We start from the raw sequence: 15,981 nt of genomic DNA on the forward strand, positions 1-15,981 counted from the left end.
CACACATGTGGTACCGCCGTACTCAGGAGAAGTAGTATAATGCGTTTTGGGGTGTATTTTTCCACATACCCATGCTAAGTGGGAGAAATATCTCTGTAAATGACAATTGTTTGATTTTTTTTACACACAATTGTCCATTTACATAGAAATTTCTCCCACCCAGCATGGGTATGTGTAAAAATACACCCCAAAACACATTATACTACTTTTCCTGAGTACGGCGGTACCACATGTGTGACACTTTTTTGCAGCCTAGGTGCGCTAAGGGGCCCAACGTCCTATTCACAGGTCATTTTGAGGCATTTGTTTTCTAGACTACTCCTCGCGGTTTAGGGCCCCTAAAATGCCAGGGCAGTATAGGAACCCCACAAGTGACCCCATTTTAGAAAGAAGACACCCCAAGGTATTCTGTTAGGTGTATGACGAGTTCATAGAAGATTTTATTTTTTTGTCAAAAGTTAGCGGAAAGTGACACTTTGTGGAAAAAAACCAATAAAAATCAATTTCCGCTAACTTTTGACAAAAAATAAAATCTTCTATGAACTCGTCATACACCTAACAGAATACCTTGGGGTGTCTTTTTTTCTAAAATGGGGACACTTGTGGGGTTCCTATACCGCCCTGGCATTTTACGGGCCCAAAACCGTGAGTAGTCTGGAAACCAAATGTCTCAAAATGACTGTTCAGGGGTATAAGCATCTGCAAATTTTGATGACAGGTGGTCTATGAGGGGGCGAATTTTGTGGAACCGGTCATAAGCAGGGTGGCCTTTTAGATGACAGGTTGTATTGGGCCTGATCTGATGGATAGGAGTGCTAGGGGGGTGACAGGAGGTGATTGATGGGTGTCTCAGGGGGTGGTTAGAGGGGAAAATAGATGCAATCAATGCACTGGGGAGGTGATCGGAAGGGGGTCTGAGGGGGATCTGAGGGTTTGGCCGAGTGATCAGGAGCCCACACGGGGCAAATTAGGGCCTGATCTGATGGGTAGGTGTGCTAGGGGGTGACAGGAGGTGATTGATGGGTGTCTCAAGGTGTGATTAGAGGGGGGAATAGATGCAAGCAATGCACTGGCGAGGTGATCAGGGCTGGGGTCTGAGGGCATTCTGAGGGTGTGGGCGGGTGATTGAGTGCCCTAGGAGCAGATAGGGGTCTAATCTGATAGGTAGCAGTGACAGGGGGTGATTGATGGGTAATTAGTGGGTGTTTAGGGTAGAGAACAGATGTAAACACTGCACTTGGGAGGTGATCGGACGTCGGATCTGCGAGCGATCTATTGGTGTGGGTGGGTGATCAGATTGCCCGCAAGGGGCAGGTTAGGGGCTGATTGATGGGTGGCAGTGACAGCGGGTGATTGATGGGTGGCAGTGACAGGGGGTGATTGATGGGTGGCAGTGACAGGGGGTGATTGATGGGTGATTGATAGGTGATTGACAGGTGATTGACAGGTAATCAGTGGGTAATTACAGGGGAGAACAGATGTAAATATTGCACTGGCGAATTGATAAGGGGGGGTCTGAGGGTAATCTGAGCGTGTAGGCGGGTGATTGGGTGCCCGCAAGGGGCAGATTAGGGTCTGATCTGATGGGTAACAGTGACAGGTGGTGATAGGGGGTGATTGATGGGTGATTGATGGGTAATTAGTGGGTGTTTAGAGGAGAGTAAACGCTGCGCTTGGGTGGTGATCTGATGTCGGATCTGCGGGCGATCTATTGGTGTGGGTGGGTAATCAGATTGCCCGCAAGGGGCAGGTTAGGGGCTGATTGTTGGGTGGCAGTGACAGGGGGTGACAGGGGGTGATTGATGGGTGATAGGTGATTGGCAGGTGATTGACAGGTGATCAGTGGGTTATTACAGGGAAGGATAGATGTAAATAATGCCCTGGCGAATTGATAAGGGGGGGGTCTGAGGGTAATCTGAGCGTGTAGGCGGGTGATTGGGTGCCCGCAAGGGGCAGATTAGGGTCTGATCTGATAGGTAACAGTGATAGGGGGTGATTGATGGGTGATTGATGGGTAATTAGTGGGTGTTTAGAGAAGATAACAGATGTAAACAATACATTTGGGAGGTAATCTGACGGCGGGTTTGCGGGCGATCTAATGGTGTGGGTGGGTGATCAGATTGCCCGCAAGGGGCAGGTTAGGGGCTGATTGATGGGTGGCAGTGACAGGGGGTGATTGATGGGTGATAGGTGATTGACAGGTGATCAGTGGGTTATTACAGGGAAGAACAGATGTAATGAATGCACTGGTGAATTGATAAGGGGGGGTCTGAGGGCAATCTGAGCGTGTGGGCGGGTGATTGGGTGCCCGCAAGGGGCAGATTAGGGTCTGATCTGATAGGTAAAAGTGACAGGTGGTGATAGGGGGTGATTGATGGGTGATTGATGGGTAATTAGTGTGTGTTTAGAGGAGAGAATAGATGTAAACAATGGATTTGGGAGGTGATCTGATGTCGGATCTGCGGGCGATCTATTGGTGTGGGGGGGTGATCAGATTGCCCGCAAGGGGCAGGTTAGGGGCTGATTGATGGGTGGCAGTGACAGGGGGTGATTGATGGGTGATTGATGGGTGATTGATGGGTGATTGATGGGTGATTGACGGGTGATTGACAGGTGATTGACAGGTGATCAGGGGGGATAGATGCATACAGTGCATGGGGGGGGGGTCTGGGGAGAATCTGGGGGGTGGGGGGTGATCAGGAGGGAGCAGGGGGCAGGGGGGGGGGTATAAAAAAAAAATAGCGTTGACAGATAGTGACAGGGAGTGATTGATGGGTGATTAGGGGGGTGATTGGGTGCAAACAGGGGTCTGGGGGGTGGGCAGGGGGGGGTCTGATGGGTGCTGTGGGCGATCTGGGGCGGGGGGGGGGGGGGGAATCAGTGTGCTTGGTGCAGACTAGGGTGGCTGCAGCCTGCCCTGGTGGTCCCTCGGACACTGGGACCACCAGGGCAGGAGGCAGCCTGTATAATACACTTTGTAAACATTACAAAGTGTATTATACACTTTGTATGCGGCGATCGTCGGGTTAACATCCCGCCGGCGCTTCCGTATGGCCGGCGGGATGTTGCGGCGAGTGAGCGGCGACAGGCGGAGGATCGCGTCACGGATGCCGCGATCGCTCCGCCCATGCCCAAACAAGGACCGCCGCCATTTGTCAATACGGCGGTCCTTGCGGCGTCTGCTTCCCGGCCGCCATTTGTCTATACGGCGGTCGGGAAGTAGTTAAAGGAACACTAGAGCAAAAAAAAAGTAAGCAGTTAAAATCTGACAGATCTGATCTGGTTTTGGACTAGTCCATCTCCTCATGGGGGATTCTCATGGTTTTGTTTTTAATAGCATTTCCTAAACGGCAGTTTTTAGGTCTGCCAAAATAGTGTGTTAGTGAGTAGGAAGTTTGGCTGTTACCTTACTATTTTGGCAGTTAAACTGCCGTTAAGGAAATGCTTTTGAAAATGAAGAAAACCCTAAGAATCCCCCATGAGGAGATGGGGTGGCCCAAAATCTGTCGGTTCTGTCAGATTTTAACTGTTTATTTTTTTATTCATTTTTTTTTTTGTAGTGGTTATTTAGGTGAAGAGAAGGAGAATTGTAACCATGAAACCAGAACAGCAACGGATCAGTATAACTATGCAGCTATTTCATTAAAGCAAACTTGAAGTGAAATGTAAAAGTCAAAATAACCATACAAAGGTCATACTTACCTCCCGTGTTATCTATTTATCAATCTCTTTCCCTGCTCCTGCGTCCCATTCGTCCACTGTGATCAATGGAATTCTCTGTCCTCCATTTTGAAAATGGCCATTGCCCCATAACAGATTCCTGGTCAGCACACTGTTAACCTGTAATATCACCCACCTGAGCCATAGTGAAACATGGACATTACCTTGCTCATCAGTTGTCCTTTCAGTTATACCTGACAGCAACTGATGTATAACTGACAGCAACTGATATATTTCAGTTCTGACAAAAAAAAATATTTCAGAACTGGAAGGAATCGTAAAAATAAAATGGTGAGCTTCTGAGAGGAACTGACGGCGAGGTAAGTATGTAATATTCATTAGAAGGTATATTGTTTGTTTTGTTTTAGATAATTTTAATTGTTTCAGGTTCCCTTTAAAAATGAAATGTGTTGCGACAGTTCAGGCGGACATGTATAAAGGTGTTTCTCTCACTCGCCTACAGTTTTCGTTCAACTAAAACGTTTTGCTGCTGGGGCCGGTTTTAGGCATAAGCAAACTAGGCGGTTGCCTTAGGACACTCCCTGCTCGACACGGCACCAAAAATACAATGCAGAGAACGCTATTCTTTATGAAATTCTTATACTCTGCTGTAGAGATTCTCAGTGAGATGGAGGTATTGTATTCCGGGTTTGCAAGCAAAGGATAAAACAAAGTCTCAGCAGTTGCCAAGTTTGCTTGGTTCAGCTTCAAGCTAAGTGTTATTTGCCTGCAAACTGGAATATTTGCCTCCTTGTATTATTTCTATGCAGCTGCTGATTTTGTGATGAAAGAGACGGGGTAATAAACTTCTCAGTATGACCCATAAACAGCGGCCAGATCATGAATTTCAGGAGCATTCAGCTCCTCCTGACTGCAGAAGAGTTACAGCCTGCTCAGCATACAGTGGTGTCACTGCCCGGGTTGTTAATAAAGCTGTGTATTGTTGAATTATTCTTTGCTGCATGTCTACTGTACAGGTCAGTTTACTCAACCTGAATAAATTGCATGTAACTATTCAGTGCATGCCAAACCAGTGCTGGATTTTCCATTAGGCACTGTAGGCACGTGCCTATAGGCGCCTTATGTGGGAGAGGCGGCACCCCTTCTCAGATCATTGACCTCAGCAGCTTATAGAAACAATAATAATAAAAAAATAGTAAAATTTAATAAAAAAAAAAAACCACAAATAAATGAATAAACAAACATGCCGGCAGTCGGCAGATATCAGAGCCCACCAACAGAAATCTCTGTTGGTGGGCAGAAAAGGGGGGGGGGGATCACTTGTGTGCTACCTGGGCTTTTTACTGTGAGAGGAAAAGATAAAAAGGTCAGCAGTTCATGTATTTTCACTCTGGGACTCTTGAGACACTGCAGTTGAGCAGAGACTATGAAACATTAAATCTGCTTTGTAAATGTCTATACATAAAATGAAAACCATAACATATAAAAAATAAGTAATCTTTAGGAGTAGAAGGACAAATCCAATTGCTTATCTCATTAGTTTATTTTCATCTCTGGTTCACTTTAAAATAGGTTTTATGAATAAATAAAGTGTGAAAACTTTGCCAGTGAGAAAAAGAGAAACATGATGAGAAAGGATAACTGAAAAGAGCTCCATATCTCCTGCGATTTCTCACATGAGATATTTTCACACATTACCGGTAATACACTCATGAAACCCCTCAGCCATTATTACGGAGGGTAAATACTCACTTGTAGGTTGTCGAGTTGGATTTCAGCCCGCAAGCTATGGTCAGGTTGGCCTGGAAAAGAACAATTATTACTGTTCATTATCTTGTGCTAGAATAATGACCTTTTTACAAAAGCTCAGTAAGGCCACTTTCTCCTTTTCTGCAACTTCTCCTCTGACATCAGAGCTGATGATTGCAGCACGGATCCCCCTCTTCACTTGGCCTCTGCACCTAAGATTTGAAATTAGTGGTATAGTAATAAAGGATGCAGAGGTAGCGACCGCACCAGGGCCCAAATACCAGAAGAGCCCAGTAGGAACCCTCCTTCACGTGCTTCATTAGCTCTTTATCGGTGCTATGCTGGTAATAATGATCACCTCTGTGTGTGCTTTGATTAGTTGCAACCATTAATAGACTGCTCTCTTCTCTCCAGCCTACACCTCTCTGACACTGCAGCTATCCCCTCCCCTGCTTACACCTCTCTGACACTGAGGTTGTCCCCTCCCCTGCTTACACCTCTCTGACACTGCAGCTGTCCCTCCCCTGCTTACACCTCTCTGACACTGCACCTGTCCCCTCCCCTGCTTACACCTCTCTAACACTGCAGCTGTCTCTTCCCCTGCTTACACCTCTCTGACACTGCAGCTATCCCCTCCCCTGCTCACACCTCTCTGACACTGAGGTTGTCCCCTCCCCTGCTTACACCTCTCTGACACTGCAGCTGTCCCTCCCCTGCTTACACCTCTCTGACACTGCACCTGTCCCTTCCCCTGCTTACACCTCTCTAACACTGCAGCTGTCTCTTCCCCTGCTTACACCTCTCTGACACTGCAGCTATCCCCTCCCCTGCTTACACCTCTCTGACACTGAGGTTGTCCCCTCCCCTGCTTACACCTCTCTGACACTGCAGCTGTCCCCTCCCCTGCTTACACCTCTCTGACACTGCAGCTGTCCCTCCCCTGCTTACACCTCTCTGACACTGCAGCTGTCCCCTCCCCTGCTTACACCTCTCTGACACTGCACCTGTCCCCTCCCCTGCTTACACCTCTCTGACACTGCAGCTGTCTCTTCCCCTGCTTACACCTCTCTGACACTGAGGTTGTCCCCTCCCCTGCTTACACCTCTCTGACACTGCAGCTGTCCCTCCCCTGCTTACACCTCTCTGACACTGCAGCTGTCCCCTCCCCTGCTTACACCTCTCTGACACTGCAGCTGTCCCTCCCCTGCTTACACCTCTCTGACACTGCAGCTGTCCCCTCCCCTGCTTACACCTCTCTGCCACTGAGGTTGTCCCCTCCCCTGCTTACACCTCTCTGACACTCCAGCTATCCCCTCCCCAGCCTACACCTCTCTGACACTGCAGCTGTTCCCTACCCTGTTTATACCTCTGACACTGCAGCTGTCCCCTCCCCTGCAGCTGTCCCCTCCCTTGCTTACACCTCTCTGACACTGATGTTGTCCCCTCCCCTGCTTACACCTCTCTAACCCTGCAGCTGTCCCCTCTCCTGCTTACACCTCTCTGACACTGCAGCTGTCCCCTCCCCTGCTTACACCTCTCTGAGACTGCAGCTGTCGCCTCCCCTGCAGCTGTCCCCTCCCCTGCTTACACCTGACACTGCAGCTGTCCCCTCCCCTGCTTACACCTTTCTGATACTGCAGCTGTCCCCTCCCCTGCTTAAACCTCTTTGTCAATGCAGCTGTACCCTCCCCTGTTTACACCTCTCTGACACTGTAGCTGTCCCCTCCCCTGCTTACACCTCTCTGACACTGATGTTGTCCCCTCCCAAGCCTACACCTCTCTGAACTGCAGCTATCCCCTCCCCTGCTTACACCTCTCTGACACTGCAGCTATCCGCTCCCCTGCTTACACCTCTTTGACACTGCAGCTATCCCCTCCCCAGCCTACACCTCTCTGACACTGCAGCTATCCCCTCCCCAGCCTACACCTCTCTGACACTGCAGCTATCCCCTCCCCTGCCTACACCTCTCTGCCACTGAGGTTGTCCCCTCCCCTGCTTACACCTCTCTGACACTGCAGCTGTCCCCTCCCCAGCCTACACCTCTCTGACACTGCAGCTGTTCCCTTCCCTGTTTATACCTCTCTGACACTGCAGCTGTCCCCTCCCCTGCAACTGTCCCCTCCCTTGCTTACACCTCTCTGACACTGATGTTGTCCCCTCCCCTGCTTACACCTCTCTGACACTGCAGCTGTCCCCTCTCCTGCTTACACCTATCTGGCACTGCAGCTGTCCCCTCCCCTGCTTACACCTCTCTGACACTGCAGCTGTCCCCTCCCCTGCTTACACCTTTCTGATACTGCAGCTGTTCCCTCCCCTGCTTACACCTCTCTGTCAATGCAGCTGTCCCCTCCCCTGCTTACACCTCTCTGACACTGATGTTGTCCCCTCCCCTGATTACACCTCTCTGACACTGCAGCTGTCCCCTTCCCTGCTTACACCTCTCTGAAACTGCAGCTGTCCCCTCCCCTGCTTACACCTCTTTGAAACTGCAGCTGTCCCCTCCCCTGCTTACACCTCTCTAACACTGCAGCTGTCCCCTCTCCTGCTTACACCTCTCTGACACTGCAGCTGTCCACTCCCCCGCTTACACCTCTCTAACACTGCAGCTGCCCCCTCCCCTGCTTACACCTCTCTGACACTGCAGCGGTCCCCTCCTCTGCTTACACCTCTCTGACACTGCAGCTGTCCCCTCCCCTGCTTACACCTCTCTGACACTGCAGCTGTCCCCTCCCCTGCTTACACCTCTCTGACACTGCAGCTATCCCCTCCCCAGCCTACACCTCTCTAACACTGCAGCTGTCCACTCCCCAGCCTACACCTCTCTGACACTGCAGCTGTCCCCTCTCCTGCTTACACCTCTCTGACACTGCAGCCCTCCCCTCCCCTGCTTACACCTCTCTGACACTGCAGCTCTCCCCTTCCCTGCTTCACCTCTCTGACACTGCAGCTGTCCCCTCCCCTGCTTACACCTCTCTAACACTGCAGCTGTCCCCTCTCCTGCTTACACCTCTCTGACACTGCAGCTGTCCACTCCCCCGCTTACACCTCTCTAACACTGCAGCTGCCCCCTCCCCTGCTTACACCTCTCTGACACTGCAGCGGTCCCCTCCTCTGATTACACCTCTCTGACACTGCAGCTGTCCCCTCCCCTGCTTACACCTCTCTGACACTGCAGCTATCCCCTCCCCTGCTTACACCTCTCTGACACTGCAGCTATCCCCTGCCCTGCTTACACCTCTCTGACACTGCAGCTATCACCTCCCCTGCTTGAAACTCTCTGACACTACAGCTGTCCTTAGCAGGTTTTGGTGCTCAACATACATTTTTATGTATAAAGCGCTTGAGGGGGCCCAATGTAAGGGGCAGTGGTAAAGCTGAGGAAATCCACTTGCTGGCCAAGCAGCAGTAATCAGGTGTTGCTGCTCATAGTGAGGACTTGCTGCAAGTTTCTATTGGGAGTGATAACACAGGGTTACTGCTGCTTGGTCAGCTGGTGGATTTCCTCAGTTTTTCCACCTCGCAGTCCCACACTGCACTGGGGTACAGAGCTGTACAGATTTGCAAAGAGGAGCAGTGTATGAGGAGTAGTGAGAGGAGCCAGTGTAGAGATTTGCAAACAGATGCAGCAGATAAGAAGTGACAGGAAGAGTTAGTGTAGATATTTGCAGAGAGGAGCAGCAGATGAGGAGTGGTGGGAGGAGCCAGTGTAGAGATTTGCAGAGAGGAGCAGCAGATGAGGAGTGGTGGGAGGAGTCAGTGTACAGATTTGCAGAGAGGAGCAATATATGAGGAGTGGTGGGAGGGCACAGTGTAGAGATATGCAGAGAGGAGCAGCAGATGAGGAGTGGTTGGAGAGGACAGTGTAGAGATTTGCAGAGAGGAGCAGCACATGAGGAGAGGTGGGTGGAGCCAGTGTAGAGATTTGCAGAGAAGAGCAGCAGTTGAGGAGTGGTGGGAGGGACCAGTGTAGAGATTTGCAGAGAGGAGCAGCAGATGAGGAGTGGTGGGAGGGGACAGTGTAGAGATTTGCAGAGAGGAGCAGCAGATGGGTGGTGGGAGGGGACAATGTAGAGATTTGCAGAGAGGAGCAGCACATGAGGAGTGGTGGGAGGAGCCAGTGTAGAGACTTACAGAGAAGAGCACATGAGGAGTGGTGGGAGGAGCCAGTGTAGAGATTTGTGGAGAGGAGCAGTATATGAGGAGAGGTGGGTGGAGCCAGTGTAGAGATTTGCAGAGAAGAGCACATGAGGAGTGGTGGGAGGAGCTAGTGTAGAGACTTGCAGAGAGGAGCAATATATGAGGAGTGGTGGGAGGGGACAGTGTAGAGATTTGCAGAGAGGAGCAGCAGATGAAGAGTGGTGGGAGGAGCCAGTGTAGAGATTTGCAGAGAGGAGCAATATATGAGGAGTGGTGGGAGGAGCCAGTGTAGAGATTGCACAAAGTGCAGTTAGCGTTTCCTTATAGCTATTACATGAACTGATTGGTGGGAGATCTCGGATGGATATGCGGCTAACTAGGAGACAGTGTAACCATCCATGTGAGCTCAGCCTATAGGAATGCTGGATTTGCCGACATCCTCACCTGGGTTATATCCAGAGTCAGCAGGACGTGACACCACTGGTGCAGGGGCACGGCAGTCACACTGCGGAACGCATGCGCCTCCTTATTAATCAGCTGCACCTGGACATGCAGGTGACCTAAAAAGAAGCAAGAGTCAGAGAAGGATTAAGATGAAATGGGCTCCGCCTCCACGGCAAGACAGTAGTTTTAGCCCCACCCATAGTTCTTTGGTAATCTAAAGCGGTAAAGGGGTCAGAGCAGGTGCCGCTGGGACTTTTGATACTCTTTAGCCCCAGGCACCTGCCTAGGTTGCCTTATGGCTGATCCTGCTCTGATTACAGTTACTGGACTGAATGTCTCCACACTGACCACCCAATATAATGTGAGGGATCCAGCACTCCCCTCAGCCACCAGTAGAGGGAGACATTTATTCCTGAGTGCTGGGCTTGGCTGCATACATACAGATGTTCCAGCATTTAAAATCTGTATGGGCTCAAACCCACTAGAGCGATTTTCTGAGCGTTTAGGGAGAGATTCAAACCGCTAGCGATTTCCCTAAACGCTCAGCTAATGTTAATGGACAAGCCAAATTCCACTGGAGCGACTGCGATTACCAAATCGCAAAACGCAGGGCATGCAGCATTTTTTGTGTTTAGCGTTCCTGCAATGTAAAGTATAAAAACGCTGGCGTAATCGCTCATCAAAACCTACACAGAGCGATTTTTCTAGCTTTTTAAAGTTACTGCACACTGTAACAAAATTAAAATTAATTGAAAGGACCAATCAGACTTTAAAACGCTAATCGCTAATCAACCGCTGGCAAACTGATTACACACGGGCAGCACGGTGGCGTAGTGGTTAGCACTCTCGCCTTGCAGCGCTGGGTCCCTGGTTCGAATCCCAGCCAGGGCACTATCTGCAAAGAGTTTGTATGTTCTCTCCGTGCCTGCGTGGGTTTCCTCCGGGCACTCCGGTTTCCTCCCACACTCCAAAAACATACGGATAAGTTAATTGGCTCCCCCTAAAATTGGCCCTAGACTACAGTACTTACAGTACATAATATAGACATATGGCAATGGTAGGGATTAGATTGTAAGCTCCTTTGAGGGACAGTTAGTGACAAGATCTATATATATATATATATATATATATATATATATATATATATATATACACTGTACAGCGCTGCGTAATATGTCGGCGCTATATAAATACTAAATAATAATAATAATAATAATAATACTACACTTTGTGTAATTTGCGTACTTTGCTCTCTGGTTGAACTCGATGGATGGATGTCTTTTTTCAACCCAAATAACTATGTAACCAAGTAACTTTTTTAAAATCGCTACCAAAAACGCTCATGAAATCACTTACAAACCGCTCATACAAAACGCTAGCGATTGTGATTAGCTATAGCGTTTTGTAGTGGGTTCCAGGCCTATAATGTGTATAAAACAACTTTCAGTTCCTTATTATTATAATTTATATAGCGCCGACATCTTCCGCAGAGATGTACAGAGTATATTGTCTTGTCACTAACTGTCCCTCAGAGGAGCTCACAATCTAATCCCTACCAGAGTCCTATGTCTGTGTATGTATCGTGTGGTGTATGTATTGTAGTCTAGGGACAAGTTAGGGGAAAGCCAATTAACTTATCTGTATGTTTTTGAGATGTGGGAGTATTTTCCGCATGCCGCAGGCGCTCCAAATTCAATGTATTTTAATGCTGTTTAAATTGAAAATCGCACATGAATAACGCACAAGAAAACACAAGTGCAGTGAAAGGCGATTGCAGCAAAACAATCACGTTTTCTTATGGCTGAAACGTGCGCCCAGTATTGGCTGTGCGCAGCGGAGTCACCCGATACGGTCATCACGGTCATGTGACCTGTGACATTCCGCCGCTGCCTCTTCCTCCGTAACCCAGAGGAGATTCCACAGCGGCAGCTCAGATGTCAGCGCCAGGATTACCGCTAATCCTGTGTCATTCCTCCCAGCTGATCCCTCAACAACCGATTATAGGATTACAGGCAGCTTTCTCTATACAGCTATTGTGCAACGCTTGTCCTGCTACCAAAGATCACATCTCCGGCCGCCATCACCACCGCGTACGCTCTGATTACAGCCGCTCCTCGCTCCACCTTAATAAAACAACATCCTGTATACAGCACATCAGGTGTCTCACAATCTGTATTACACAGGCCAAGGGCGCCAATACATTATTCATTTTTCAGCATGGATATCTGTCCGATCAGGGGCGTAACAATAGACCTTGCAAGATATGCAGCCACAGGGGGGCCCAGAAGCCGCAGAGGGCCTCATGGGGGGGAAGAAGTTTATTTTTCCTGTCCTGAGAGACTGACAACTAAGGCCACAGAGAGAAAATCTTTCTACTCTCTGCACAATTGTTCTAATGACTGCATCTGATGAGTCACTGACAAGGAATCACACAAAGTTAAGATTTGTAGACAGTCACTATTCAGTGTGCAGCAGGGTCTTGTGTACAGCGCCCTGCCCCCAACCTCTCTACACCTCCTCAAGTGCTGTGTACTGTAGTGATGCTGGGGAAGTCTGCAGAGCCAGTTCTACTCCATCACAGATGGACAGAGTGAGTGTAAGAAGCTGAGGCTGGGAGCAAGGGGGGAGGCATACAAAGTTTTGCAGGGAGGCACAGTGATTTCTAGTTATGCCCCTGTGTCCAGTTCAATCTTAATGATCGGATCTGGCTGAGATTGATGCTGCAACCTGGCGGCCTAATCAATCTCATTGATGCCGGTGGTCATTAACCACAGGCACTTAGATCGGTAAATGGGAACCGTGTTCTCATTCACTGATCTGTGTACTAATGGGCGGGGACAAGAAAGCAGGAGCGGGCACAACGGCGACGCGGTGAGGTGCGTATATCTACGCCCCTGGAATGGGAACAGTCCTCACACGGGGCGTACATATACTGTAGGGAATTCAAGGAGTGGTTGAAACCTTGTACACACATACAAGGACTGTCACCCACTGGGATCAGGACGCGAGCCCTCCGATGACAGTTCAGGGCTGACTTTTGTACAGATGCGTAGAGTCTATGGCTCAGGTGTTTTCAGAGATTGCTGTTCCTCTATATCTCTGCATGTTTCACTGGGAAAGCTGCCTTGCATGGGTGTCAGCAGCTAGTGAGATGGGAGTGACTGCTCAACTGCTGCGTACGCAGGGCCAACATCCCCACAAACGTGAGGATTACACGTATAATTAGGTACGAACCCTGACTGTAATCACACGTAAGCTATTTCACCCACGTTTCGGTCATCCCCACTGTGGCCTCATACCTCCCAACATTTTGAGATATGAAAGAGGTTAAATGTCCTTGTATTTGTAGGTTGTGGAGCAGCACTCCTCAATGCCAAGTAGTATGATGTGCCACGGTGTACCCAGCTGCACTCCAGGTCATTCAGCAGTAGTAACCACGATAACCGGCACCATCCATAAGTATATGCTCTTTTACTTTTTCAGAAAATGCATTACAGCAATCCAAGCAACGTTTCAGGGCAACCGCCCCTTTATCAAGCTATGCTGTCAATGTACAAACATATAATGGACTCACATCTCAATTTATACACCAGTGTAGGCAGCCTAGAGCCAATTACAAAGCTCTGTTAAGTCATCTGACTTATCTCCAGGGTCCCACCTCATGCGGACCTGATGGAGAACTATTAGGCTAAGGCTGCTGTTGGAGGATTCAAAACCTCTATCCCGCCCACACCTCCTACCTCACCAACGGCCGCGAGTACCGGCCCCTCCCCGGGTGCTGGGTCTCCTCTGCAGCCACTCCCAGCAGGCCGCCGCGACGGCGGACCTGATGGGGAATTTGGCCGCATGACGCACGGAGCGGAGCTTAGCCCCGCCCCCTGCGTCTCCCCAGCAACCACAGACGCCGGCGGCGAGATACGCCGCCAGCGCTGTGTGATGTAAACAGAGGAGGTTTCAGCAGTCGCCGCTAATGGGAGAAGACCTGTCCACACAGCACTATGCCTAGCGTCCATATATCCTACATCACAGAGGACATGCTATGAGGATACGTATGGACAGGAGGCCAACAAAGTTACAGTTCAGGGTAGCATCCATAACTCTTTCTATTCATTCATAATATGTAACTGAAATAGCATCCGGCGACAGATGTCCAGCAGAGAAGCATCTATATAAAGCATGACACATGAGCACCCCATCAAAAAGATAGATATCTAATTAGAACATAGGAATCAATTACCATAAATATATTAAACAATGCATTCAAAGCTGGACACAATGGAACAGATGGGCAGAGAAAACTACTAACAAAAAAATTAAATAAATGGCAGCAAATCTAACTCTCTATTTAAACCCCGCGGTTCCATTGTGTCCAGCTTCTTGATCCAGAACGCCTCCCTATACAATAATTTCTTTAGTCTATCACCTCCTCTCCTAAGAAGCCCAACCTGTTCAATAATCATGAATCTTAATTGGCTCACATGATGCCTAGCCAGCTGAAAATGGTAAGCAACCGCCTGGTCAATCAAAGATTCCCTAATCGCATGTTTATGTGATGACAAACGTTTTTTAATCTTCTGGGTAGTTTGTCCGATGTACAGTAAACTGCACGGACAAGCATATACAACATAACTAGAATCACACATGAAACAATCCCGTATTTTAAATTTGGTACCTTTATGGGGGTGTTGAATCTGATCCCCCCTAATCACTGAATTACAGTGCACACAGTTCATACACAGATATGTACCTCTGCGACTGGATTTTGACTGACCCTCTGAAATTAGACTCACGACTCATAGTTCTACTGAACAGATTAGTTACTTGGATACACTTGTTATATGCAGGGATCGGAAACTGGTTACGGATCTCTATATCAAGCCCACGGATGTAAACTCCCTGTTGCATTTTGGGAGTTTCCATCTGTGGGCCACTAGGAGATCCGTCCCAGTGGGACAATTCCAGAGAGTCCATAGAATAGTGGATCACTGACATATCAGCTGCAGGTGAAGTGACACGATTGCATGAAGCTCGTCTTCCTACCTGATGGAGTCATCAGCAAAGTCGGGGTCACGTAGTCATTGTGGACGTCCAGGCGATAGAGGACTCCGCAGAAGCTGATTGTACATGGATCTGTCAGGTACAGCCAGGTGGAGAAACTGCAGCTGTGGGGAGAGGGAACCATATATAATATTATATACTGTAATATTACACAACACATAGGAGCCAATCACACTGTAACACCCCCAATACCAGACACAACATACAAGGTTTAGAGGACACGCCTAGAAAGGGCCAAGAGAACTCAACCACTTAAAGAGAACCCGTAACCAAGAATTGAACTTTATCCCAATCAGTAGCTGATACCCCCTTTCCCAGGAGAAATCTTTTCCTTTTCTCAAACGGATCATCAGGGGGCTCTGTATGGCTGATATTGTGGTGAAACCTGACTGTTTCCTGTCTGTGAACCCCGTTGCATTGTGCGGAATAACTTATTTTTCCAACTGCCAAGCAAGCAGTATCTCCCTCTGTGCATTGAACTCTCAGTAACGAACATTCTGTACAGATCACCTGGCAGGGCCCCCTCCCATGTAATGTGTTTCCCGCCCCTTGGTAAGTTCTGCACATGCTGTCACATGCTGTGGTGTCTGCAGTGATTGGCCAGACTGCAGGGAGCAGCGGCACATGTGATAAGATAGGGTAAAGGAATAAAGCTATAGCTACACTTATCTATGTTTGTGTTTCGACTCTTTAATCTGACCCTGAAATGGAATCGAAGGCAAATCACATACAATTTTGGCTGCTCGACTTCAATGGATTTAAAGCGGCTGCCATTTGGCTGCTTTGAGGAGACTGTAGATTGATCTAGTAGGCGGGGCTAGCTAATGACATCACTTCCTGTCGCTTTGACACCAGTCTCAAAATTGAGCAACTGAAACACATATCTGATAGGTAATTTTAATGAAATCTGA

At 48.8% G+C, this 15,981-nt stretch overlaps 1 protein-coding gene across 2 annotated transcripts in view; it reads right to left on the bottom strand.

Moving 5' to 3' along the window:
- The window catches only part of LOC137545359 (protein sel-1 homolog 3-like), a 124,496-nt gene that overhangs the window by 92,567 nt on the left and 15,948 nt on the right, over positions 1 to 15,981 (bottom strand). For both annotated transcript variants that reach the window (XM_068266501.1, XM_068266500.1), the window contains exons 5-7: positions 15,053 to 15,174; positions 10,013 to 10,128; positions 5,434 to 5,483 (exon numbers count right to left, since the gene is read on the bottom strand). In XM_068266501.1, the coding sequence (XP_068122602.1) occupies positions 5,434 to 5,483; positions 10,013 to 10,128; positions 15,053 to 15,174 (288 nt within the window). The remainder of the gene's footprint in view (positions 1 to 5,433; positions 5,484 to 10,012; positions 10,129 to 15,052; positions 15,175 to 15,981) is intronic.

Source organism: Hyperolius riggenbachi, chromosome 2 (genome assembly GCF_040937935.1).
Source record: "Hyperolius riggenbachi isolate aHypRig1 chromosome 2, aHypRig1.pri, whole genome shotgun sequence".
Taxonomy (NCBI): domain Eukaryota; kingdom Metazoa; phylum Chordata; class Amphibia; order Anura; family Hyperoliidae; genus Hyperolius; species Hyperolius riggenbachi.